The sequence below is a fragment of the Passer montanus genome, unplaced genomic scaffold (genome assembly GCF_014805655.1).
Source record: "Passer montanus isolate IOZ18808 unplaced genomic scaffold, ASM1480565v1 scaffold57, whole genome shotgun sequence".
Taxonomy (NCBI): domain Eukaryota; kingdom Metazoa; phylum Chordata; class Aves; order Passeriformes; family Passeridae; genus Passer; species Passer montanus.
Genome location: NW_024370705.1, coordinates 1,440,488 through 1,467,225, shown reverse-complemented (window position 1 = coordinate 1,467,225; position 26,738 = coordinate 1,440,488). Strand labels below are relative to the sequence as shown.

The 26,738-nt window shown below is 49.8% G+C and overlaps 1 protein-coding gene across 3 annotated transcripts; it reads right to left on the bottom strand.

The window, feature by feature from the left end:
* Positions 1-1,109: 1,109 nt before the first annotated feature.
* Positions 1,110-26,738, bottom strand: ASCC2 (activating signal cointegrator 1 complex subunit 2). 3 transcript variants are annotated; one of them, XM_039726079.1, is made up of 19 exons: positions 26,283-26,738; positions 23,203-23,298; positions 21,437-21,595; positions 20,928-21,098; positions 18,882-19,011; positions 17,008-17,075; positions 16,469-16,579; positions 15,431-15,543; positions 14,316-14,390; positions 13,675-13,782; positions 12,552-12,620; positions 11,860-11,934; positions 11,259-11,436; positions 10,480-10,694; positions 8,874-8,993; positions 5,096-5,326; positions 3,267-3,375; positions 2,690-2,766; positions 1,110-1,955 (listed from the first exon to the last, which is right to left on the bottom strand). In XM_039726079.1, exons 2-19 carry the CDS (start codon positions 23,281-23,283, stop codon positions 1,787-1,789), a joined length of 2,259 nt encoding a protein of 752 aa, XP_039582013.1. In that variant the 5' UTR covers positions 23,284-23,298; positions 26,283-26,738; the 3' UTR covers positions 1,110-1,786. The 3 variants fall into 3 exon arrangements, with proteins under 3 accessions (XP_039582013.1, XP_039582012.1, XP_039582014.1); XM_039726078.1 differs by lacking the exon at positions 26,283-26,738 and adding an exon at positions 25,670-25,751; XM_039726080.1 differs by lacking the exon at positions 26,283-26,738 and adding an exon at positions 25,670-25,709 and having other exon boundaries at positions 23,203-23,303.

The following is a 26,738-nucleotide window of genomic DNA, read 5'->3' as shown; positions in this document are numbered from 1 at the left end:
CCTGAAGAGCCCAGCCCTGCCTGGCCCTGTCAAACACTTCTTCCTCCATGGGAAGGGTATTGGGCACTTCCTGGGGTAATGACAGTTGATTCCTCAGCTCTCAGGTGGCTGTAGGGAGATCTGGCTGAGTGACTCCTTCTCTTCCCACTTTCCCAGTCCAGCAGCCCCAGCTCCCCCTCCTCAGTCCATTTCCACTCATCAGGAGCAATTTCAGCCTAGGCTGAGGCAGAGCCCATCAGAGGCAGTGCTCACAGCAGCTTTGCTGGGTTTGCAAACGAGCACCAGGGGGGTAAAATATTTACTCTGAGAACACAACCAGCACTTAAACACTTGTGCTTGTTTTTGGAGCCAAACCCAACTACAGCTGTGCCAGTCCCAGCTGTGCTTTATGGAGATGATTGAGAGAAAGCTTTAAGTTTCCTGGGACAACCCCATCCGAGTGAGTGCCAGCTCCCTGAGCTCTGCTGCTGCTCCACATCAGCCTGAGCAGCTCAGAGAGAGTTGCAGGCTCAGAGCAGCTGAACCAAAGCTGAATACAGGATGAGGGGACAGCACTGCAGTGGGCAGCAGGGAGGAGCTGAAGCCATCGGTGCAGAGCGCCGGAGCTGCAGGAGAGCAGCATTATCCCAGCAGGGGATTTTCCTGGATACAGCACTGGGGGATGCTGGTAAATCTATTCCTTTTTCCACGCCTGTCATTGGGAGGTTTGGGTAGCACTGATAGGTAAAGAAAAATCTCCTTGGAGCACTCAGGGCTTCCCCTCATGGCAGCGGCTGTTCTGCTGCATTTCTGCTTCTCTGCAAACTGCCCCACAGCAGCTCCAGTCACATTCCTACCCTCTGCACAACACCAGGCACCAAGGTGTGGACCTTACTACCACCCTACTACACTTTACCACCCGACTGCTCCTGCACCACTGGGATTGCCCTGGGGCACAACCCAGGGCTGATTTTCCCACTGTGGGGGTGACAGCCACAGGCACTGCTGCAGCGCAAGAAAATACAGCGTGGTGGGGAGAGGGCACTCAGGGCACATTAACCAGTAAATTAACCAAGCAAAGCCTAACTGGATACCAGGAAGTTCATCAATACTGTCTGTAAGAGCCTAAAAAAACCAAGACATCTACATCTTTTATTTGTACCATCTGTTTTCACAGGCCTCACTTGAGGGACAGAAATCCATAAGGTCTGACTCACCTCAATCCCTGTGGGTCTGCTGGCAGTGGGAACAGCCTGAGCCTTTCTCTGCCAGCACGGAGCTGTGTTGGGAGGTTTAGGTGGAGATCAGGGCAAGGTTCTTCCCCCAGAGGGTGCTGGCACTGCCCAGGCTCCCCAGGGAATGGGCACGGCCCCGAGGCTGCCAGAGCTCCAGGAGCCTTTGGACAGCGCTGCCAGGGATGGACAGGGTGGGGTTGTTGGGGGGTCTGGGCAGGGACAGGGGTGGAACTCGTGATCCCTGTGGTCCCTTCCAAGCTGGGACAATTTATAACTCAAGTTCAGGATAAGGCATTTCCATGGAAGCCGTGCTCTCGGAGCTGCCCACTCCAGGGTGGGCAGGAGCCAGTATGAAAATAAAACTCTGAATGATAAATAGTACAAAAGGGCAGGAATGGCTGCTGCAGCCTGTCCCATGTATTGCTGCAGCCACTGGCACCCACAGTCAGGGCAGGGAACGGGCAGCACTCCCACAGGGAACGCAGCTCCGTATTGCACACAACATCCATCCCCTGAGCGAAGGGAAGGCCCAGGAAAGGGAGCCTCCTCCTGGGCAGGGCCTGGGATGCTGCTCAGGAGGGGATCATGCCCTTGCTGCGCTTCCTGTCGGCCATGGCCCGCCGGTTGTGGTTGGCTCGGGTGCTTTTGTTTGCTTCTTTCTTCCTGCGCTCCTGCAGCGTCTCCCGGCTCTGCCCGTGGCCCTTGGCGCTCCCGACCACGGCAGAGCTGTCGTGCTTGTGCCTGGAGGACACAGAGCAAGGCCATCACAAGAGGCACACTGCACTCCTGGGTGAAATCCCACATCCCCACAAACACCAGGGTGCGAGGGGCTCAGCCTCAGGCCTGGGCTCATCCCAGGGCTCCCACGGCAGCCCAGAGCAGCATCAGCCACACCACCACTGTCCTTCCACACACTGAGCCCATCAGCTGATGATGATGAAACTCCCAAAACCCCCATGGGAGCTGTTGGAGCTCTGGGAGTTGTGCTCTCCAAGAGCCTGTCTTCCACAGGGTTCTGCTGCTTGGAGTGACACAAGGGGGAATGGCTTTTATGCTGAAAAAGGGGAGATTTATATTGGCTATTAGAGGGAATTGTTCCCTGGCAGGGTGGGCAGGCCCTGGCACAGGGTGCCCAGAGCAGCTGTGGCTGCCCCTGGATCCCTGGCAGTGCCCAAGGCCAGGCTGGGCAGGGCTTGGAGCAGCCTGGGACAGTGGAAGGTGTCCCTGCCCATGGCAAGGGGTGGAATAAGATGGTCTTAAGGTCCCTTCCCACCCACACCCCTCCATGATTCCGTGCCATGCCTACCCCTATTCAGTGGGATAAAACAACCAGCAGTGAAGTAAAGGGTGGGTAAGGAAATTCACCCCACTGTGGTAGGACCCTGACACAGAGGAATGCCAAGGAGCAGGAACACCCCCAACAGTTCCAGCCAGCAGCAAAAGAGCTGCAGAGGCAGAGGGAGATCCTTGCTTACCCCTTCCTGGCAAGGAAGGCCTGGCGCCTGGCTTCAGCCCTCTCCCGCAGGACTGCAGGGTCCTGCACAAAGTGGTCCTGCAAGGAAGTAAGGGAACAGGTCAGGAAACCCACCAGCACCGTGCAGAAGCCTGGAGAGGAGAGGATTCTGTTGGGAACAGAGTCAGTTCCTGGTTCATTACCTCTGCACCAGTGGGATTGGTGTCAGGGACTGTAAACACAACACCTGGCACAAAACCTGCCTGGAAACCTTCCTACCCCATGGCTGCTCCCAGCACATCCATGGAAACAGTGCCAGTGACCCTCAGAGTGCTCTGCTGGCTCTGCCTGTCTCTGGGATAAAGCAGATTAAAGCTCCCCAAGGAGGAAGTGTCAGTGCTCCAGCACAGTTAGGGCAGGAAGCAGTGGAGAGCTGTCCTTGGGGACACATCACAGCCCAGCAGCCACTGAACAGCAGCTCAGTCCCTGCTGCTGCTCAAATATTCCCTCTCTGAAACAGGAAATCTGCTCCACATCACCTGCAGGTAAAGCAGGGAAGAAATATGGTAAATTTGAATGTAACTCCAGCTAAATGTCACCTTTGTTCTTTCCTTTTCAGCTTCCTCCTCCTCCTCTTCATCCTCTTCCTCTGTCTCCTGTCCTTCCTCCTGTCCTTTAGGTCTCAAGACCTGAGGAATTGTGAATGGCCTGGGAAATAAGACACAAATAGTTAGAAAAGCAAACAGCACAGCCACAAACATTTTTCTGAACAGAACATCACTTTTGGTTTGCATTATATCTTTAAAAAGATGAGACTCTACAGATTTCACGGACTTCATTTTCCTGAACAAAAAAAATAACAACAGGAGACTCAGGAGTTAATGCCACATTCCTATGAGCAATTAACAAACACACAGTCTCCACTGGGGAATGTTTACTATGAAATTGTCACTGAAAATAATAATAATAGTTAAAAAACAACCCCAACCCTGAAACCTCACAAGGAATTTCTCCACAGAAACAATTGCTTCCTTTGGGAAATGGACATCCAGACACAGCCACAAGTTAATATTGAGGAGTATCCTTTGCCAGGCTTTAGCTCAGCAGACAGGGAGCATCTGCTGTACAAGACAAATTTGGACAGAAGCACTCATGCTCAGGCAGTGCTGTGCTGTGCTCCAAACCCTCTGCCTGGTCAGGGCTATCCAGGGAGCCCCAGTTCCATTGCTGTGCCCCAGTTTCCTACAGGGGGAAAACCCTGGAGAAATTCATCAGGCTTTATGAGTCACTCTGGACATGCAGAGCAAAGGGCCTGGGGTGGAGGAAGAATTTACACATGCCTATAACTCTTCTTTAACATAAATATGTGTCTGTGTTTGAATTCCATTGGAATTCAGACCCACCATTCCACTGCCAAAGAAACAAATGCAAAACCAGGAAAGCCTTTGCTATGTCAAACCAACAGATCCAGTTTTCAGCAGAGACACCCACTAATTGTTTCTAGGGGCACTGAGACCTGAAAGAGGGAAAAACACCTGGGTGCCACATTCTTACAGGCAAAACACAAAAAGGATTCAAATTGAAGCTTCTCAACACTTTAGGAGGAGGAAAAAAGGGACAAAAGAGCCTCAAAGCTTCCATTTGGTTTGAGGTTAGGAATGGTGACATCTTCATAGTACATCAGAATTCAAAAGGCCACATTCAGAAATATTAAAGCAGCTTTTAAACCACATGTTTTCTAAAATAAATATTCTCCAGCCTCCATCCCCATTAACCCTTTGCTTCCCAGAAGCTAATTGTGTGCAGCTGTCAGTCATGGTGCAGAGTGCTGTGCAGCCCATCAGGGACTCAATGCCAGCTGTCAGTATTCAGAGGGGATTGGCAGGGAAAAGTCTGTTGTAAAATTCCCCAAATTTTGAAGTTTTCCTTTGCTAACCAGCCATTTTAGGTTGCCCAGCTCCACTGATTTTCCAAGATGTTTTTCCCTGCTGCAGGGTAGTTTCTCCAAGGAGAGGCACTGCTGAGTACAAGTTCCCACACATGGCAAATTCCCCTCTTGGATTTGCTGACTAGTTGAGGCAATGGCCAAGTGGAAGCTGGAGAACATCCTGGGCACACTCTGTGTTCATTTGCAACACATTCCTGAAGTTTAGGAACGATCTGGCTGGAATTTAGTTTGTATTTATGTACAGCCACTTCTCATTGAGGTTCTTTGCCTCAAGAGTGCCATCACCCTTGTTCAAGGAACAGCCTGCCATGGGAATGAAGGGAGACCCAAACCTTCCTCCTTGCACATCACAGTGAAAACAGAGCTGGTTTGAAGCCCTGGTGGAGGAGCAGAGCCCAAAGCAGCGTTTCCCAGGTTTGTGGGAGCCAGAGAATTCCGTGGTGGCCGTCCCGTGGCTCCCTCCCTCCCGTCAGCACTCACCTCCTGGAGATGAGCTCGTCATCCGAGTCAGCGTCGTTAGCGCCCACTTGGTTCCCATCGTAGGTGTCGTCGTACTCGTCCTCGTAGTCCTCGTAGTCCTCGTAGTCCCGGGCGGCCCCCGGGGGCAGGGGCAGCTCCTCCAGCACCACGCTGTACTGGCTGTAGCGCTGCCTCTGCTCCAGCACCAGCCGCTTGTCGTTCAGCAGGCTCCGCGTCGTGTCCTTCTCCCTCCTGCCGGGCACGGGAGGGCAGGCAGGGCTCAGAACCTGCTCTTGAAGCTGCTTTCCCCCGTTAGTCAGTGGAATGTGAAGCAGTGCTAGTCTCACCCCCAGTGCCACAGGCTCTCCTCACCCCACCTATTGGCCTGATGGTTTATGGGATCATGGGATGGTTTGGGCAGGAAGGGATCTTAAAGCTCATCTTGTTCCACCCTCACACCTCCCACTGTCCCAGGCTGCTCCCAGCCCCATCCAGCCTGGCCTTGGGCACTGCCAGGGATCCAGGGGCAGCCACAGCTGCTCTGGGCACCCTGTGCCAGGGCCTGCCCACCCTCCCAGGGAACAATTCCTCCCCAGTATTCCCTCTGTCCCTGCCCTTTGGCAGTGGGAAGCCATCCCCCCTTTTCCTGTCAAGCCCTTGTAAACAGTCTTCCATCTTTCTTGTCAGCCCCTTCAGGTCCTGGAAGGCCACAATGAGGTCATCTCAGAGCTTTCTCTTCAGGCTGAACAATCCTAATTCTCGCAGCCTTGCCACACAGCAGAGCTGCTCCATCCCTCTGATCATCCTGGTGCCTCCTCTGGTCTCACTCCAGCAGCTCCAGCTCCTTGCTGTGCTGGCCCCAGGGCTGGATGCAGTGATCCAGGGTGGGTGATTTGTACCAGGAGCAGGAATTGGAGACCACCACTAGCACTTCAGACAGAGAGGAAGCTTTCACAGGAGGCCAAATGCAATCCTATTCAAGGTGAAACTTGGCCAAGGTGCATGGAGCACAAATGTGAGGGAAAAAAGACAAATATAGACAGGGAGATGCAAAAAATAACCAGGTGAGAATGAGAATAAACACAACTCCCAAGGCAAAGAACAGAACAGCAGAGAGTGACTGTGATTCAACCTCTCGGAGCTTGTTTTTTAAATTTAGAAGGCAAGTAAATGATAGTCATTCTATAGAAGGGAAGACCAAGAAACAGAGGGATTAAAAAGCAGCTGCTGAGTGTCTCAAGCTGCACAAGGATAAGCTCTGAAGTCCCATTTTTCAGACCAGCCAAGTACATATTTACAGCAAAGCAACAGGGGATTCCACTGGCCAGCATTCCCAGGACAACCTGCAGTCTCCAGAGCCCAGGAGGACCCAGCATCAGTGGATTTTATCAGAGGAAGGACCTGTCCAAGGCAGGGGCAGTGACTCGGGAAGGGTCAGACTGAGGGGATGTGATCCAGCAGCCTGGATTTCATCCGGAATCTCAAAACAAAGGAAGTTTGCAGCTGGAGGTGGCTCCCTCTCTGCCATGACTCACTGCCTGCATTGGTGGCACAGTGCCCTCCCCAGCACGTGGTGAGCACACCCACCCCGGGATCCCTGGGATAACACCTCCTGTGGGAATTCAGCTGAGCCTGAACCCAGCACCTGCTAATTGCTTCCTGTCGAGCTGGTCTGATGACTGCAGAGGAGCTGCGTGAAACAGTCTGGGCACCAATCCCAGGAAAAACTGTGGGATAGCTGCTCCAGTCCCATGGAGCTCAGGGCATGCTCTGGCTCCAGGAGACAGACTCAGCTCACAACCAGGGCTGGACAGGCACAGACAAGTGCCATCACTTTTCAGGATCAGCAGAGTCTATGTTGGCACATTAATTTCCTTGTGTTTGATTCCCTCCTCATCCTGGCTGGATTTCTCCTTCTCAAGGACAGTCCCTGCCCCAAACTGCTGATGCTGAGAGTGGCCAGAACAACCTGCTATGGCTCTTTAGTGCTATGGTGACACCAGGCTTAGCAAGAGCACCCTGAACACAAGAGAATTTGGTGAGCAAAAAGTATTTAGAAGGAGAAAAAAAAATTAAACATTTGATGCAATTCAAATCCAAAGCAGATCTCAGACTAAGCCCGGAGAGCCCTGTTACCCCAAAACTGGGGTGAACCATCAGTGCTGAATATTAAATCCTGGAGACCAGGTACTGCAGCTTTTCCTTGGATTCAGCTGGATATGGTCATCTTTGGGCACTGCTGATCTTCAGGTTTTAAATTACTCAAATACAATTAATATGTCTGGAGTCCTGCAGACTTTTCCCAAATGTTCTGAAATGAAGGGAGGCAAATGACAGCAGGAAGTGCATCAGCAAGAGGATAATGCCAGGAGGTCACATAACTACAGCAGGAGAGAGGAGAACTTCTCCAAGAGTGCTGGCAGCCCTGGGGGGCAGTGCCATGGGAGCAGATCCCAGAGCCCAGCTCAGGGATGATTTACACCTTCCAAAGCTCTCCAAGTGATCTGCAGAGGGAGCTCCGAGCAGGATATTCCAGCCACTGGATGCTCTGTGCTGAACTCAGTGCTCTCTGGCCTTGACCAGCTGCTGCTGCAAGGCTTTGGGAAACAGGGATAACCAGCAAGGCTCTGGGAATCAGGGATAATCCAGCACTGTACAAGGCACCTGTCTCACAGAGCAAGGCACCACCATGAGGAGAAAGGTTCTGTCTCTGAATTCTCACTATGGACACAACAAAAGTCATGGCCTCGGCCAGAGAGAAAAGAAATTTCTTTCTTGCTCAGCCAAGACAGGATCAGCACTGTGGCACTGCTCTGAGAAGCTGGGCCACTGGACTTGAGAACAAAAGTGGTTTTCTCCTAGAGTTTGATGCAACTTTGCAACCAAAACCTTAACTGGGTGCTCTCAGGTCACGTGGCTCCAACTCCAGCCAGACTTTTAGTTATCTGCTGTCTAAATACATCCCAACATTAAGATCACCCTTGGCTGGTTAGAGGAGGTGTTTAAAGCCCAGTGGAAGGTGTCCCTGCCCATGGCAGGGGGTGGAACAAGATGAGCTTTGAAGTTCCTTCCAACCCAAACCATTCCATGATTCTGTGATATGTTTTAAAAGAATCTGGAACAAGGGAACCACACTACAGAGTTTACATCAGTGGGAGCCAGCACCACACACCCAGTTAGACAGAAAGCCAAGTGAAAACTGGTGGGGTTTTGTGGAAATCTCTTCTCATGGCAGAGGGATCCCTGCTCACTGCAGGCAGATTGACTAAATGACCTTTAAAAGTCCCTCCCAGCCCAAACTACTCCACAAGTCCAAGTGCCCTTCTGCAGGAAGCTTTTCAGCAGCAGGGACAACACAAGTAGTCTAAGGCACTGAATGTTATCAGATGTTGAAGTAGATGGATATTGAATCTTCCCTTGGCTCTAGATCAAATCATTAGTTATTCTCAGCTGTGAGTCACAATCCCAGGCTCAGGGATGGTGCTTTTCAAGGTTTGTTGTCAGTGCAAGTTTAACATTAAGCCCAAGGAGGAAGAGCCTGACATTACAAATGAGCTCGGCAGAGCAATCTCCAGCAGCAGACACAGGAAAGCCAATTAGGAAAAACACTAAGTGAAACCAACCCCCTCATAATATTTCATTTTACTTTCCCAGACAAACAGGTGGGAAACATTTTTGATAAGCTTTTCCCCCTGCCATAACATTCCTGCAGGAGGTTTTTAGGAGAGATAAATGTGCAGGTTCCCAGGTGTTTGTTCCTCCTGACAGGCAGAGTTAATGACTGGGTGCCAACACTCACCTCTTGCCTTTCTGGATCCGAGACACATCCACTGCATCCCTACTGAAAACATCAAACTCATCATTCTGGAAAACGTTACAGCGGGAGCTGACCAGAGGGGTAGGGTCTGGCTTCAGCTGTCTGTTAAAAAACAGGGAGAGAGAATGAAAACAAAAGAAAAGTGAGGAAGAGAAACCTTCTCCCTTCCCTAAGCCCTTCTTTATCTTTTATCAGTTCCAAAATGATCCCAAGCACACCAAGAGGTGCTGGCTGAGTCACAGGGCACAACCCCTTCCCTGCCCAGCCACACTCTGGCACAAGCATGGCACTTCCCAAAGCTTGGATTTGAGGGGAAACTAAAGCAACTCACAGAAAGCCAAGAGAAAATTCTGTTCAGTTCAGAGTCTATCAAACCATGCAGGACAACAGAATATTCAACAGACTGCCTGGTCTCAACACAGTGACTCAGTGAAGACAAACACTAAGTGTGATGAATTACAGGCTGGAAAAAATTCCAATAATTTGTTGCTGCTGATTTCAAGATATTTATCTCCCTTGTTAAATCTTTCTCAGAGTTCCAGGTTTATGTTTGTTCAACTTGTAAGTCAAAAGACTGTACTTTTGACATTCATTTTGGTGGTGCAGACTGCTCAGCTGGGCAGCTGCAAATGCTGCTATGCTCCCCTATAAATCAGCAGGGGTCAGAATTCGACATTTCCTATCGAACCAGCAGCTTTGTTTCAAGATGCAAAAGGCAGGAAGAAAAAAAATGCAGCTCTATCTTGTGGAACTGCTGGCTTTGCAGAAAAACCAATCCTTCCTAAAGCCCGTCCTGCACCAGTTGTGCCAAAGTCAGCAGATCTGATTGTGGGAACACAAAGATTGTTGCAAAACTAAGATTTTTTTACATCATTTTTCCGATAAAGATGCTTTCCTTTAATGCAACACTGAGACAGTCTGCCCATAACTCCATGAAATGTGAGCAAACAGCACATTCACATCCTGATGCTCTGTCAGGAACTGCTGGTGCAGCACAAACACACACTCACAGCTGCAGACAAACTCCAACAGCTCAATCCTGCCACAAGCTATAAACCCTCCATCCCCAGTCCAATCCAGGAAAGTAGGACAAGCCTGGCAAGTTTGTCAGAGGGAACATAAAAATGGATCTGAATTGTCCTATCTTCACTCACAAAGCAGAAGCCTGTTAAATAACCATATTTGACCCTGTGATTGAATTCCAGCTGAATGGGCTCTCTGAAGATGCCCCTTCCTGCAGGACAGCTGGGATTTTCACAGCTGTAACAAATGCTGCAGCAAAACAACTTTTGAAGGCAACGTATTCTATTGCCCAGCATTGTATTCTGTTATATTCTAGTCTAGTCTAGCATTCATGTACAGGTGGTTTTGTCCCCTGTCACAAAACACAACCCAGCACCTGCTCTACTTTAACACTGAGCAGCAAAGGTCCCACTCCTCTGCAGGGACACAAGCAGGGCAGAAAACTGGTGACAGGTGACAATGAGAAGTATTCACTGCAATTCTCTATCCCAAATATGCAAATTCTCAAAGCTCTACAAGTGTTAAGCCTCCAGTGAGACAGAAACAACCAGAGGCTGTCCCACACCTTTGCATCCTTCGGTCCAGCTTATCCAGGTACGGCACCAACTTCTCCTCCAGGATGTTGTTGATCACCTGCTCTGTGTCATATCCATACTCCTCCAGGCAGGCCAGGATGAATCCCTCTCCAAGATCTGGCAGCAGATCCTTCACTTGGGAGATCAGGGAGTCCAGCTCCACGCCGGACACGCGGGCGATGGGCGCGGCCGCAGCGCCGGCACACTGCAGACACCAAACACACCTGGTGGCACTGGGCAGGGACAGGGCTGAGGGCAGGCAGTGTGCTCAGAAATACAGGGGAAGCAGCACTCTGGGCTGTCAGGCTTTGAGCACACAAGTCCAAGACTGGAGCCAAAAGAGAAATCAGCTGTTTAAACTACGCGAGGTTTCCCACACAGATTTGGGCACACAGCTACTTTTGCCAGTCCCTGAATCAGCAAGGACACCCTGGAGAATCCCTTCCTCAAATAACAGCTCTGCATTTCAAAAATATGCACATGAACTGCAGGGATGAAACAGAGTATTTGAATAATCTCCAGCAAGGGAAAACCCAAGCCATGAGAGCTGGAAGCAATTTGTTCAGAGATAACTCAGGATTCAGGTGTAGCTTCATGTCTCATTTCCCAAGGCAGCACGGAGATCCAGAAAAGGTCAGAAATTGCACCAAATCTCATGCTGTCCCCAAAGCTGAGCAAACCAAGCCTGTCCTCACTGATAGAGGAAGGCCAGGAGGAGCAGAGCCCCCAGGAAGAGCAGAGCCCAGTCCCACCACACAGCTGTACCCACCTCATCCTCCAGAGCACACGCAGCCCCTGGATCCTCCCTGTCCTCAGGGCTGCTCTCCACTATGGCTGAAGCTCTGTTGGATGCTGCTGGCTCTTTAGCAGCTTGTCCTTTTTTCCTGTTTACTCCTTCCCAGGCACTTTCCACTGCTTGGAGGATGTAGGCTGTCCTGGTCTCGTCTCTAAGAGCACAGCATTAAGGACATTTCTGGATGCACATGTTGAGGAATCACCCTGAAGTAACTATGGGATTGCCAACAATGTCCAAATTTGTGCCTGCATCAACAGTCACAAAACCACAGAATGGTTTGGGTGGGAAGGGACCTTAAAGCTCATCTTGTGCCACCCCCTGCCATGGGCAAGGACAACTTCCATTAGACCAGGTTGCTCCAAGCCCCATCCAGCCTGGCCTTGGACACTTCCAGGGATGGGGCAGCCTCAGCTTCTCTGGGCAACAACTCCCCCCTGTCCTTTCTTTTCTGTTAAGGGAAAACTTTCCAGTACTCCTTGCCAGTCATGCAGCTTAACCAGAGGCAGAAATGTCACTGCTGAGAAGGAATCCAAGAGCAGCCAAGAGCAGCCAGGAGTGCAAAGCCCAAGGATACAGTGCAGAGGATGCCTGCTGCAGCAGACTCACGTCATCCTCAACAGGGAACAGCTCGTCGTAGTCACGGAGAAATCTGAAAACACAGCAGCAAGTTTAATCAGTGGAGCTCAATTAATTACCACTACTGTGCCTCTCTGGCTGCCTCGGAGCTCAGGTAGGAACAGAGAACCTCTCACCCAATGCTGGATTCCAGTCATGCCTGATTTTGGTCCCACTACACCACAGCAACACTCCTCACGCGTGAGGGTTGGAACCCAGTGCTGCATTACAGGGAAAATCTGCTTTACCATGTGAACGTGCTTAGAATGCCAGCATGGGCAGGAGGACAAGATGGAATTCCCAGTTCTGCCACTTCCTTTGCATCTCCAGCATTTCTGTTTAATATTTTTCTGGTCTGGTCAGCCCAGCTGGAAAGCACAGATCAGTAATAACAGCCGAACTAGCCAAGGCAGCTAATGGCTAAATTGCTCTTCTCTTCTTTGAGAGGCTGGATTAAAGGGAGTGAAGAATGGCATTTCTCAGTGCCAGGGTCTGTGCTGCAGGCTGAAATTCTCTCACACACTTCTCCCAACTACTTACAACGATTTCTGACTCCCAGATGCCTCGTAATGCTGCCTCAGGCAATTCTGCTGTAAAGAACGGCAGAGGAAGGAGCTGAGCCCCCTTGGGCCTCTTGCCAGCCAGACTCACCTCCTTTCCTGAAGCACCGAGGTGAAGATCTGCAGAAATTCCTCAATAAATGGCTGGATATTCTCACAGCTGCAGGAGACACAGCACAGTGAACACTCAGAGACACATCTGCCAACGTTTGGCCCCACCAGCCAAACCACTCACATTTACACACCAAGGGAGAGCCCCATTTGAAGAGGGATTTCAGGCCACATTTGGCTTTCACAGGAGCAAAGAGTCAAATGGAAGCAAGTGGTTTTTAAGGCTTCAGCAAACATTTCAGCACTTCGATCTAAAGCTGTATCACACCTAGAATTACAAGTTTTCAGACAGACTTTATAAACAGTTTGATGCCTCAGACTTGCAGTGAGCAGAAAATGGTGTGCAGAGCTTTTGTAATTGTGCCTTTATGATGTCTTGGGATTGCACCAGTGAATTTTCCAGAAAGTTTGTGCTCACCTGTGCAAGAACACCTGCCAAGCAAACTCCCATTGCAGCCTCAGTGCCCAAACCCCTGAGGCTCCAAGCCTTGTTCCAAGGCACCTTTGAGTGGGAAGGGACCTTAAAGCCCATTCAGTTCCACCCCCTGTTCTCTGGGTAGGGACTCCTTCCACTGTCTCAGGCTGCTCCAAGTCCCATCCAACCTGGCCTTGGACACTGCCAGGGATGCCCAGCTGCTCTGTGCCAGGGCCTGCCCACCCTGCCAGGGAACAGGGAACGATTCCTAATTCCCAATATCCCATCCAGCCCTGCCCTCTGGCAGTGGGAGCCATTCCCTGTGTCTGTCACTCCAAGCCCCTGTAAAACAGTGTCTCTCCATCTGTATTGTTGGACCTCCAGGTCCTGGAAGGTCACAATCAGGTCTCAAGGTGTTACACATGACCACACTTTGCACAAGCCACACACTGAGGTCAGAAAGCTCACTGGACCCAGCTCACCACAGAGATTCTGGACCCATCAGCTCCATCTGAACATTCCTGATACACAGGACAACAGAATTTGACCTTAGCCAAGTCTTTGGCTACAATCCCAACACAAACAACAGTTTCTGTTCATTTTCTCCAGTAAATTTGTAAATGAGAAACAATTTGTCCCACACAGCAATCAAGTAATTGGAGAGTAGCACAGAGCCAAGTGCCAATACCTGCTCTCTAGGATGGGCTGCAGACAGACTTGGTTCACTAGGATGTGAAAAACCTCTATCATCTTCTTTCTGGAGTGTGAAATCCTCCTCCACAAATCAGCAAAAACACTTCAGAGAGAGCAAAAGACACTGTTGGTGTCAGCACAAGAACCTGTAACACACCTTTATGCCAGAGTTAATCCTCTAGCAGAAGAATTTCATTAGGATGATCATCTCCTTGCTGCAAGAACCAGATATTAGACACATTTCATGGTCATTAAGGAAAATCCATGCTCCAAATAAAGCTGCTTTCAATCCCAATTGTTCTGGCAGCTCCCCACACGAGACCCCCACTGTACCAGCACAGCCTGTGCCTCACAGTGAGACTGAGCTACACAGAGATATCAGTCATGTTCTCACACTTTGTTACAATTTGAATGCACCTCCCATCAAATTCCTTCTTACACAGCACTAAAAATGATTCGTCACCCCACTGCCCAGGAAAATTTGCTATTACAGAAGTCATCTCTTCAGAGCCCTTTCAAGCAGCATAAAAAAGCCAGGCTCCTCAGGGATGGGTAAAGCAGCATGAAGTGAATTTTTAACTAAGCCCTGGGAAGTCTCACTGAAGATCCAAAGGAAGCCTTTGCAGGAATTCTCACCTGTTATCTTCATAATGCCTCTTCTTGATTGCAGACTCCAGCTCAGGAATTGCCAGTTCATAAAATGAAGCTAATCTGCACAAAGGGGAACAAACCTGTACCTGTCAGCTGAGGTTCCAAAAGTCATTTGCTAAAAGGCAGAACAAATGGCTGATTTCATGAAACCCTCCTCACCAGCAGTACCCATGAGCATCACCTCATTTTGGTATTTTTGCCCCAGAACACAAGCAAACACACCACAGAAAAAGAGCAGCACTCTAAGGAAATCACAGACAGGTCTTTGAAGAGGTAGGAAAGCATTTGAGAAGCATCCTGGTGCTGATCAGAACCATCTGCTCAACCCAGAAAAACCCTCAACACAGATCTGCATCCTGCAAAGACCCAACACTCTCAGAATCACAGAAACCTTCACGTTGGAAAAGCCCCCTGAGAGCACTGAGTCCAACCATTCCCAGCACTGCCAAGGCTCCTACAGACCATGCCCCCAAGTGCCACATCCAGCTGGCTGTGAAATCCCTCCAGGGATGGGGCCTCCACTGCCCTGGGCAGCTGTGCCACGGCTGGACAGCCCTTTCCAGGAAGAAATGTTCCCCAAACCCAGCCTGAACCCCCCCTGGCACAGCTTGAGGCCGTTCCCTCTCACACCTTGTCACCCTCTCCCAGCCACTCAGCTTTTGCCAAACCTCACTGAGGTTTCTGGCATTCTCTAGCATAAAACTTGGGCATAACAGCAAAGGCATTTGTTTTCAGACCTTGAAGAACTATTTCTATGAAATACTTTCTGCTTCCCTTGCTTTGGGTCCTACAGCAGGAGTTCCTTTTGTCCATAGTTGGTCCCTCTCCACCCTTCCCAGAGCACACCCAGTACTGTTCAGCTGACTGGAAATTGTCCTGGATGCCTGGCTCTAGGATCACTCCTAGACAACAACAGACATAGCACAGAAAATCCACACATCCCTATATCCATGCATTTATTATGCTGCATCCCTGTCAGAGAGAACCCAGCAGCCTCTGCATCAAATTTGTCTCCTCATCTAACAATGGGACAGGACACAGTGGCACATTCAGTATTTTTACATGGCCAGGACAAACTCTCTCTGCACTGCAAGACATACCTGTAACAAAACTCGTGTTTTTGGAAGGTCTGGCAAGCCAAGGGAAAGACATCAAGAAAGGCCCAGAGAGTTGTGCAGGTGTCACATAAATACAGCACAATGTCCTTCAGCTCCTGAGAGGGAAAGAGCAGTTACTGGGGGAAGAGCCAGGCAAGTTTTCCCAGCAGAGACACAAAATATTGGGGCCAGGCCTCTTCCTGACTGCACAGAGTCTGTATCAACCATAAACCTGCTACAGGGTCTGGGGGCAGAAACAACATTTCTCCCAGAACTCCTAATGTTTGTTTAAAGATCTGTAATGCAATCCCAACTGTCTGCTTTCATTAAAGATCCTGGCAGATTATAAGAACCCTCACCAGACCCTGCTCTGGACAGTGGCTTTGCCCTCAATACACCCTCCACACATGGAATTCTTCCCCACACAGCACTTCTCATGAAGCACTGCACAGAAACATGGGAATCAACGGGAACATGGGAAACATGGAATCAAAGAGATGTTTTCAGCAGTCTGGTCCAGGGCAAGCTGCATCTCCACGGCAGCTGAAACAAACTGAATGACACACTAAATGACAGTTTCAAACTATCACTTACCAATAAATCATAGTTTGAACTGATAGTTTGGTCCCACACAAAAACTGAAAAATTAAGGTTTTGCAGAGGACCCATTCACTGTCTTTGTACAGCCCCCAGCACATAAACTCCTCTTAATTAACTGCAGTTAAATTACACTGTTGTTAAAACACACATTTCTGAAGGAAAAAAAATCAGCTCTTATGACCTCCAGGGTTAGGGGGAGACTCCTGTCAGATATTCTGTTACATTATTTATAAGCTGGTGAAGCAAAAAAGGTTTAAAACTATATGTGTTCCAAAGGATATGGCAGAAATGAATCAGCTCATGGTGGAAAGGTTTTATCATCATGTCCCAGGACAAAGAGTGCAACAATAGCACAGAAGCACGAGCTGTAGGAGCTTTTGGGAACAGAATGATCCTCTGTGGTCTGTTTAGTGTGCAGGAATACAGAGAGGTCACTCCTACCTGGAGGGGCATGTTCCCTGCAGTCACACTGACTTTCTCTTCCAGTTTCTGGGGCTCAGCAGAGGCCCCTTCACACTGCAAACCACACTTGTGCAAAATGTTGTTGAACACCTAAATCAGGAGAACAGGGCAGTGTTAACAGACAGGAGCCAGCAGTGGGACACAGCAGAGAAGGCCAGAAGATGAAGGAGTGTGGGAGGGAAGAGTAATCAAGTAATAATTTTAGATAAAGGTTCAAAACATCCCTGACACACATTAACAAACTAGGAAAAGGTAGAAACAGCGAAGTCAGGGGAGGTTTAGGCTGGATGTTAGGGAAAGTTCTTCCCCAGAGGGTGGTCAGAGCTCAAGGAGTGCTTGGACAATGAGTTGGGGTGCCTGTGCAGGGCCAGGGGTATGGCTTGACAATTCTTGTGGGTCCCTTCCAACTGAGGATACTCCATGATTGCATTAAACACATTCTGCCCACCTACAATGTTCCCTTTCCACTCCCCAAGCTATGCCACATTTCCAAAGAAATCCCAGCAGGAAAGCAGTACCTGGAGGACAGTGGGCAGAGTTTCATCAAGATCACTGAAGTAACTGGGCTGCTGAGTGAAGATATTTCCTGAAAAGGGAAAGGAGAACATTTCCATCAGTTCAGACATTGATGCTAACGAGCAAATTTGCAGCAGAAAATGGTACTTGTGTTAGTGCTGACACCCCCAGACACTTACTGACCATGTGGGACACAACCCACCCTCACTCCTGAGCTCATGCACAGGCCCTGCTCCCAAAAAGCTGATCCATCAGCTCTCCAATGCCACTGGAGATCCAGCAATGGGAATATGCTCATCAGAGCAGAGCAAATGAGATGTCAGATGATTCACGCTCCAGGGGCTGAATCAATGAATAATGCAAATACTATCACTGAACAACCCCAGCTCCTTTATTTGACAACTGGAGTTGACTTTTAATTACTGATAACAGTTGAGCACACACCAGGAGATGTGCTGCCGAATATTTCTTAAAGGTAATGAGGCTTTAGTAACACCTGCTATTATATTGCTAGGACTCCATTATCTGTACAAAATACTCCACTGAGTAATGCCATACCATAAATCCCCACCAAGCAAGCACCAAGGCTCCTATTTTCCTGGGAATTACTGTTCAGATTATGAAAATTAAGAGTTCTCCAGCAAGGACAGAGCTATAAGATAAGTTTCAGATAAATTTGCACCCTGAGAAGAACCTCAAGTTTCTGAAGTTATGAATTACACACCAGAACTGCTCATGCCATTACTGTCATGACATAGTGAAATAATCAGGTGAGCAAATCTTTGGTGACCTGCATGCAGCATGATTGTGTGGCACTCCAGACCATAATTCAAAGGAGGTTTCATTACTTAGGTCTCTTTTGGAATATTTTAAGACCCAGATAATCTAAGCTTCACATCTGAAAGGGAAGCATCTATCTTGCCATGCCTGCTTTCCATCTCTGAGGCTCGACAGAGGAATTTAGAGCAGAAGCTACTGAAAAAGGATAAAAAGATTAAAAATGCAAAGGTTTATCTAAGATTTTCTGTCTGGAAATCTGTCTGCACCACATGATCTCTAACACTTCTCATGTGAGTGAACTTGGAAATCAGACAAAAAAAAAAACTACCAAAGAAATGGAAAACCTTCATCCCACGAGCTGCAGACAAAGTGGGTTAGAATTCAGGAAGAGCTCACTTAATCCAAGGGTAGATATTCTTTCACTCAGGTGATGTTAAAGACTGGGAAGGGAGCACAGGATAAATAGACAAGCTAAATCAATGTGCTCCATCTCCACCCCTCAGCATCCATGCTCCTCCCTGTGTACTCACCACTAAGGCCATGTGTACAGACACAGAAATCCAGGGATAAGCACAGCTTGAGCAAGGCTCTGAAGTGTTTGTGGTTTGGAAGCTCTGGATACATCAGTGCTTGCACTGAAGTTTCAGGTTCTCCCACTTCCCACAGCAGTGATTACCTCACACTGAATGTTTCACTTGGCTCCCAGCTCTGGGAACAGCAGCACTCACAGCTGGACCGTGCCCATCTCCCAACCCTCCTCACCCTTTCCCATCTCTACCAGGGTTTTACAGAGCCCCACATTCCTCTTACAAGGGCTGTGGACACATTCAATTGGCCCAGGAAACAACTGAGCCTAGGTTTATGTCTAACAACATGAGCCTAGCTCAGGGCAGCAGTGCAGGACACGAAGCTTTCCTTGGAACAAGCAAAGTGTCCATAGAAAACGAAAAGCACAATCTGGTCTAGAAATGACAGCTCTTAGGTGCTACTGAACAATTAATTTTCAGAGCAGTTCCACTGGTATAAACCCTAGTAAGTCACTTGTCATATAAGCAAAAGCCTAAATGTAGCAAGTTGTTCCTTGGCTTTTACTGACCAATCATCTTCTGGAGCAGGAGCCCATTTCCTTTCCCAAAAAGAACACAGAGATCCAGAATCTTGGGGATATCGAACAGGAAGTTATTGTAAATAATTTTTCCAAAGACAGAGGGAGTGATAAAATGATCCTACAAAGACAGGAAAAAAAAAAAAAGAATTTAAAGGATAATCCAAATGTTACTTTGTAGTAACTCCAGCATTATAATGGCACCTGTAAAAAACATCTCTCAAAGGTGTATTAAGGAATTTATTTCATAGAAGGCAGCAACTCTGCTTGAAACAGCTTCTGTGGAGCCATCTATTCCCACAATCCTGTCCCTGCCACACCAGGCACCCCACTGATCCCTTCACCAGCAGGTGAATTAATCTACCTAAAAGTTTCACAAAAAATCTCCCTACAGGTCCCCCCAGTTCCCAGCCTGACACCAGAACAGCTCAGGAGCAGGAATGAGTAACCAGGCACAGGGAGAGCCTGAGGTTCTTGCACCCTGGGAGAGCAGAACCCAGCACCAGAGACCACAGAACCAGGGACAGGCAGGGAGAGACCCCAGAGCTGCAGCTCTGCATGCTGACTGCTCAACACGGCCAAAACTCATCACACTGAAGGCATTTCTTACAAAATTCTGGATGAGAAAAAAATCATTGTCTGACAATGAGAAAGAGGCAGTTGAAATGTGATTTTGGATTTTCAGAAGCCCGGTTTGCCGGTGACAGCAAATGTTTTCAATCCCAGTGAAAGGCAGGGCACATCCTCCCTGCTGAAGCAGAGGATGGGGCTCAGTGCTGGCCAGGTTCCCTTTCCAGAACTCCTGCTGACTCCTGCATGACAATGGACTATTCATTCCCTGCAGATCACTCAACTAGAAAATGGTTTCAAATGCTGGCCTGCCTCTCCGAGTGGTGAGGTTTAATCAGATCCTGCAATGAAAGACACCACAGAGGTGTCGGGTACTTCTGCTGAAGTGGTGCCAGCTGCAGGCTCCAGCATTCCTTCATCCTGCTCCTGTCCCAGTCCTCCACTCCCAGGCCTTTCCCCCAAAACATCCTGAACGTCACCACTGTGATAAGCAAGAGAATCAACACAGCCCTAACACATGATGAACCAGTGAGGAGATCCAGTGATTGCTGAAACACAAGGTGCCTTACTCATCCTGCCCAAAGGCCTGGTGAAAATCCCATAGCTCCAGATGGGAGTTGCACTCACACAATTAGTGATGAGGATGTCTTTTAATTATAGAAGCTCAGAATGGTTTGGGTGGAAAGGGGCCTTAAAGCCCATCCAGTGCCACTCCCTGCCATGGGCAGGGACACTTTCCACTAGCCTAGGTTGCTCCAAGTCCCCTCCAACCTGGCCTTGAATACTTCCAGGGATCCAGGGGCAGCCACAGCTACTCTGGGCACCCTGTGCCACCCTCCCAGGGAACAATTCCTCCCCAGTATCCCATCTGACCCTGTCCTCTGGCAGTGGGAAGCCATTCCCTGTGTCCTGTCCCTCCATCCCTTGTCCCACGTCCCTCTCCAGATCTCCTGGAGCCCCTTTAGGCCCTGGAAGGGGCTGTAAGATCTCCCTGGAGCCTTCTCTTCTCCAGGCTGAATGCTTGATGATGCCAAGATAAAAGTAATTTAGAGAGATTTCACTGTATGTCCAAAACTTGGGGCAAGTTCATGGAGACACAAATATTAGCAGGAATTTTGTGGCACCACGTGGCCCTGAGGGAGTGAACACTTGGGAACTGGTGGCCTGAAGAGCCTGTTCCACGTGGCCACACAAAGGCCACCGTGCTCTCTCTCCTCTTACCATGACATACCCAACCACTACACATTGATAACCTGCCATTACTCAGGAAGGAGATGCAAGCAATCAACCAAGGAATCACTGCATAGTTTGGATACTTCAGCTCTGAGTGTTATCATCTCCACTCTGAGAACACAGCTGATAAAATCATCCAGGAGAGGAATGTCGTGCCAGAAGGAAAATCATTAATTTCTCCTTTTTTCCTAAATCACACAGCCTGGAGCACCTGCAAGGCATGGGAATACTCACCTTGGACTCCTTGTGGGTGGACATCCTGAGAAAGGTGAGGAAGACACTGCGATGGAGGCATTTCTGCAGCTCATGCACCTCGGGGTGGCAATCCCACAGCGCGTCGAACTTGCGAGGGGCGGAGCGCAGGTAGGAGTCCAAACACTTCTGCAGGCTCTCATCAAATATCACCTGGCACAAGGAAAGGCAGCAAAACGGGAAGGAGGGAATGTCACACCTTCAAAGGTTGTGCTCCTGAGCAGCCCAGTTCAATTTAAAGCAATCTAAAACACTCAGGCCCATGAAAAGGACTCCCATATCCATCGAAAACAAGCCAACTCTTAAAATTCCCAATGGAAAATCCTTAGGGAAATACTTTCTTTGCATTCTAAGGCACAGTAATGGAAATTAAATGTTTCCTGCATGACATAATAAGCATAAACAAATCTTTATGAAAATGATGTAAGGCTCATGGCTTTTACATCACCTAGATGTTTACATTGTATCTTCAGAAAAAAGGCAATGATTACCTGGCACCAGAATTTGTCATGAGGCAGAGCCAGAAGCCAGTTCAGGTCATCTGCAATGAATTTTGCTCTCTCCAGGAATTCCTCCACCAGAGCAGGGTCTCTGATGGCAGGAGGGGGTTTGTACAGCACAAAGGACCGATCTGCTTTAATTTCTGGGTGCTGCAGAAAGTCAAAACAACCACTGTATTAGAACTCCAGACCAAGTGACAGCAATGCCCAGTTACCATCTGCTCAGGATTGAGCAGATTCCAGGAAAATTCCAGGAAACACAAAGCTACCTTTTAATACAACCTCACATTATAGAATCACAGAATGGTTTGTGTGGGAAGGGACCTTAAAGCTCATCCAGTTCCACCCCTGTCATGCACAGGACACTTTCCATTGTCCCCAAGCTCCATCCAGCCTGGCCTTGGGCACTGCCAGGGATCCAGGGGCAGCCACAGCTGCTCTGGGCACCTTGTGCCAGGGCCTGCCCACCTTCACAAGGAACAATTCCTTCCCAATATCTAACCTAAATTTCAGTTTGAACCAATTACTCCTTGTCTTGTCACTGTTGTCCTGATAGCCAGAACATTCTGTTCCCTGGTAACTTCCCACTCTCTAGCCTTTCAAGGCAGTGGGTTTGTATCTTTCTTTATGAGCAACAATTTCAGATCTTGATAATTTAGCAGTTGTTGCTCCTTGCTTTCTCTTAACCAAAGCCTGACAAAGCAATCCTCCCACACCATCAAAACAAAGAGCAGGAGCTTCCTGGCATGCCTTTGAACTCTCTCTTTTTCCTCTGAACTGGTTCTTGCACAATACTCCATGAACTCAAACTGACACAACCATCAAAGACACACTTTGCTACCTTTCCCAAAGGTTACTGAACAGGCTTTGCCCAAATACACCCACCCTGAAAGGAGAATTCAATGAGCAGCAGGTTTGGGCTCTGCCTCATCCCACATGTGTGCTCAGGGTAAAGCTCCTCAGGAGTGAGCAGCATTGACAGTCCCACTCCTGCAACACACCCAAAAGGCTCTCTCCAGGCCTTATTTATGGGAGAAAAGGGTTTCTGTGGGTTGCATTTTCTAGTTTCAAGCTGAAGGCACAAGGCATGAATCCCAGTGCCACAGCTCGGAGCTGAACTTGAGGCAGAGCTTGCAAAAACTCCCTGAGCATCTGCAGCAGAGGTTACAGACTCAAGAGACTCGGAGCTGAACTTGAGGCAGAGCTTGCAAAAACTCCCTGAGCATCCCTCCACTGCAGCAGAGGTTACAGACTCAAGAGTGGGAGTTGTGCTGGGAAAACACAGTTTACTCCACATGTTGAACACAGTAAGTTTGATTCTCATGTTTTGGGCTTTTCTTATGGTGGGTGAATGAAATCTCAACTATGTGAACACATTGAAAAAAAAACTTTAAAAAGCAGGCTGAGCAAATTTCACAGGATCACCAAATCTCCTGAGCTGGAGGGACCCACAGGGATCATCCAGCCCACCCCTGGCCCTGCCCAGACCCCCCAACAACCCCACCCTGTCCATCCCTGGCAGGGCTGTCCAAAGGCTCCTGGAGCTCTGGCAGCCTCAGGGCCGTGCCCATTCCCTGGGGAGCCTGGGCAGTGCCAGCACCCTCTGGGGGAAGAGCCTTTCCCTGAGCTCCACCTAAACCACCCAACACAGCTCCAGCCATTCCTGCCACAGACAGGAATCCAACCCCAGCCCAAGCCTCAGTATAAGACAATGATTTATTGAAGGCTCTTTGGCTTTCAGGAACAACAGAGCTCACCAGTGCTGGTAGAGTTCTCAGCTTCCCTGTCTTGGGATCCCTTTCTGTCAGCTGGAGCTCGTCCAGAGGCAACGCTGGCATCCTGGTGGCTTGTTCCTGTCCTCAGCAAACAAAAGCAGCACAGGATGCACTTTACAAGGTCAGCCAGGCAACAGCAGAACAAAAGAGACTGCAGCCCTGCTGTAACACACACACACTGGCTGGAATACATTTATGCCCAGCAATTTATACCCCACCAAAATGCCAAATTCTGAGGGAACCCGGACATGTATCAGAGGAAATCTGGAATGTGGTAATAACCTTTCATCCTTGTTCCATACTGAAAGGCCACAGATATCTTCTAGGACAACAAAACACATTTGGGGACTATGTTTAATATGGAAATTAGATATTGAAATGGGGTTGCTGAAGAGCTGTGCTGAACTCTGGCCTTTGCAGCCTCTTTCAACACTTGCAGTGTCTCTCCCGAGAGCACAAACTGCAGGGACCTTGCCTATGCTTTAAAAGAGTATTTTTGGTGCCTGTGTGTAGAATCCCACAGCACTCAGCCAGACAAGGGACACAGGCTGAGCCTACAAAAGCCTTCCCCATTCCTGCCAATTCCCACGTGCTCACAAAACCAGAGCTTCATCTTCAACAGCATTTGTGGGCTCAGAAATGTTTCTTCCTGAGAAATTATTAACTTTCTGAAATGAACTATAAGTTAACTATAAATATTAGAGTAACTCAATAGAAAGAATGTTATGGGCCCTGTTAAAAAGTTCAGACTTACAAAAAATGAAAGTTGAAAGTCAAAAGTGCTTTTGAATTCTTTAGGGGGTTATGAGTTCTGCAAAATGCTCTTAATAAGAGCATAACTAAAAAGTTATGCTCTTATTAAGAAAGTCACACATCTCCTCAGATCCATGTTTAATTGCAGTCACATCGCCTGGGCTGAATAACAATTAAAACAAGAGCAGTGTCTCTAAAGCTGAACAACTCTGATTCAGGAGTGGGGTCATGGTTTAGACAGCAAATGAAAAAATAGCATTTTTCATTCCATAAATCTGGCACCTACGGATTTAGGCAAAAATTCTGTAATCTAACAATTTAGAGCTCAATTAAAATAATACAGCAGAGCAACAGCAAGACCCACATCTTAGAAAACTAAAAATAATTCTGTCTTTTCGAGGAGTTTAAAAATTAGAATGTTGACAGGAGCAACTATTACTTTATGATGAACAATTTCTTTGGGGGAAAAAAACCCAAAACTTTTTACCAGAATAAGCCAAGCTGGCTTTCAGTTCAGTTTCATCATATATTTAATTTGGCTTTGAAATTTTTAGTCATTCTGAAAGCTGGACAAAGAAATGTGTGTTTCTAACACAGTGTCTCATTTCAAGCCTGAAAGGCACCAAAATCTCCAGTCCAAGTCAAAAACATCCTGGAAGAGACAGAAGCCCTGCCCAAAAGCTTGTTCAGCTAGAGAAGAGAATAAACCTGATTCTCATGTTTTGGGTTTTGGTTTTTTGTTTTTTTTGAGTATGGGATAACTTCAAAAGAGAATTATTCCTGATCACTCTCAGAAGCTTTTCCCCCCACAAAGAACTTTGGTCTAAACCACAAGCCCACGATTAATCTGTCGTGCCTGGTCATTTCAGGTACAGTGGAAGAGCCAGACAAAGACCACGACAAACCAGGGAAACTTATTTTCCCATGGAAATTTATTTTCTCAGCACCAGAAACGATCCCTGCCTTGCAATTCCCACTGATGTGCACATCCATGGAGACATCCAGGGTGAGGTGATGCTGCTGAGGATGAGGCAGCCACCCCAGCACAGCTGGCACAAGGAATGTGCAGCATGGATTCATGGAATGGTTTAGGTTGGAAGGGACCTTAAAGCTCATCCCATTCCACTCCTCACCACCAGCATGGATTCATGGAATGGTTTAGGTTGGAAGGGACCTTAAAGCTCATCCCACTCCACCCCTCACCATGGGCAGAGACTATCCCAGGCTGCTCCAAGCCCTGTCCAGCCTGGCCTTGGGCACTGCCAGGGATCCAGGGGCAGCCACAGCTGCTCTGGGCACCCTGTGCCAGGGCCTGCCCACCCTGCCAGGGAACAATTCCTAATTCCCAATATCCCATCCATCCCTGCCCTCTGGCAGTGGGAAGCCATTCCCTGTGTCCTGTCCCTCCATCCCTTGTCCCCAGTCCCTCTCCAGCTCTCCTGGAGCCCCTTCAGGCCCTGCAAGGGGCTCTGAGCTCTCCCTGGAGCCTTCTCCTCTCCAGCTGAGCACCCCCAGCTCTGTCACCTCGGCCAGACACCCCCGTTAACCCAACGCCGCTGGTTAACCCGGGCCCCGCCGCTCCCGCCGCCCCCTCGGCCACGTCCCCTGCCCGGTCCCGGTCCCTGTGGCACCGGGCCCTGCCCAGCCGCTGCCGCTCATCCCCCCCAAGCCCGCCACAGCGGCCCCAGCCCGGTACCGGCACTCGCGTCCCACCAGCCCCGCGGCGCTCCCGTGGCCCGGCGCTGCTTCCGGCCCCGAGCGGAACTCCCGGGCTGGGCGGGGCCCGGGCCGGCTCCGCCCGCGGCGGGAGCGGCGCGGCTGCCGTGCCTCGCGGGGGCGGCGCCGGGGCCGGCCTGGCTCCGCTCTGGGTGTGGACGGGGGCCGGGCGCTGGGCTCGGGCCGTGCTGCAGGCACCAGCGGGCGGGTTTAGCCCCAAAGCCCCGGCGCTCCGGACCGGCCGCAGCCGCGGGGCCCGGGCGGTTACAGTCCGTGGGTTGTCTTGGGAGGGGAAGGAGCCTGCGGCTGTTTTTCCTTTGAGGGAAAACCAGCTGGTTCAATAAATCACCGTTTTGAAGGAGACCTCTTTAAGCTAAGTGCGGTGTCCCAGGCCGGGCCGGGCAGGGGCTCTGCGGGGACAGGCACTGCCACAGCCGGTGACCCCCTCAGCCCCCACACCGCTCCCCTCGGCCGGGGCTTCCCCCGCTCCCCGGGACGGGTCTGTGCATTACAGCCGGACAGCGCACGAAGCTGGCAATTCGTACGAGCACCGATAGTGGGAACAGATTGCATCAGCCACATTTACACCGCACCGAAAGCCCTTTGCTCCGGGAACCGGGCGCTTCCCAGCCTGCGGGGTGGGCACATCCAGCCGTCACCAAGCTCCGCTCCGAAGGGTCTCCGTTCTCCTCCTTGGCCACAGGGAACTCCTCCTAAGCTTAGCGAGAGTCCGGCTTTAGATGGCAAAGTGGCCTAAAATAGAAACCACGTCATGCGTGTGTCGCGCGGCTCCTCAGGGACGGGCTGGGCCGAGTCCCGCGGCGGTGCCCGCCGTGCCCGGACAGCCGCGCTTCCCGCTGCCCTCTGCCCGGCTGCGCTGGCACCGGCGTGCCCGGGACCCCCGGGGACAGTGGGCGGAGGGCCGCACACCCCCGGGCCGACAGCACAGCCGGGCTCTGTTCCCGTCACACAGAGCTGCGAGCTGGGGATTCACACTGCAAATGTCACGACGGGCTGTCTGGAACCTGCCATCTCCCCCGTTCTGTTGA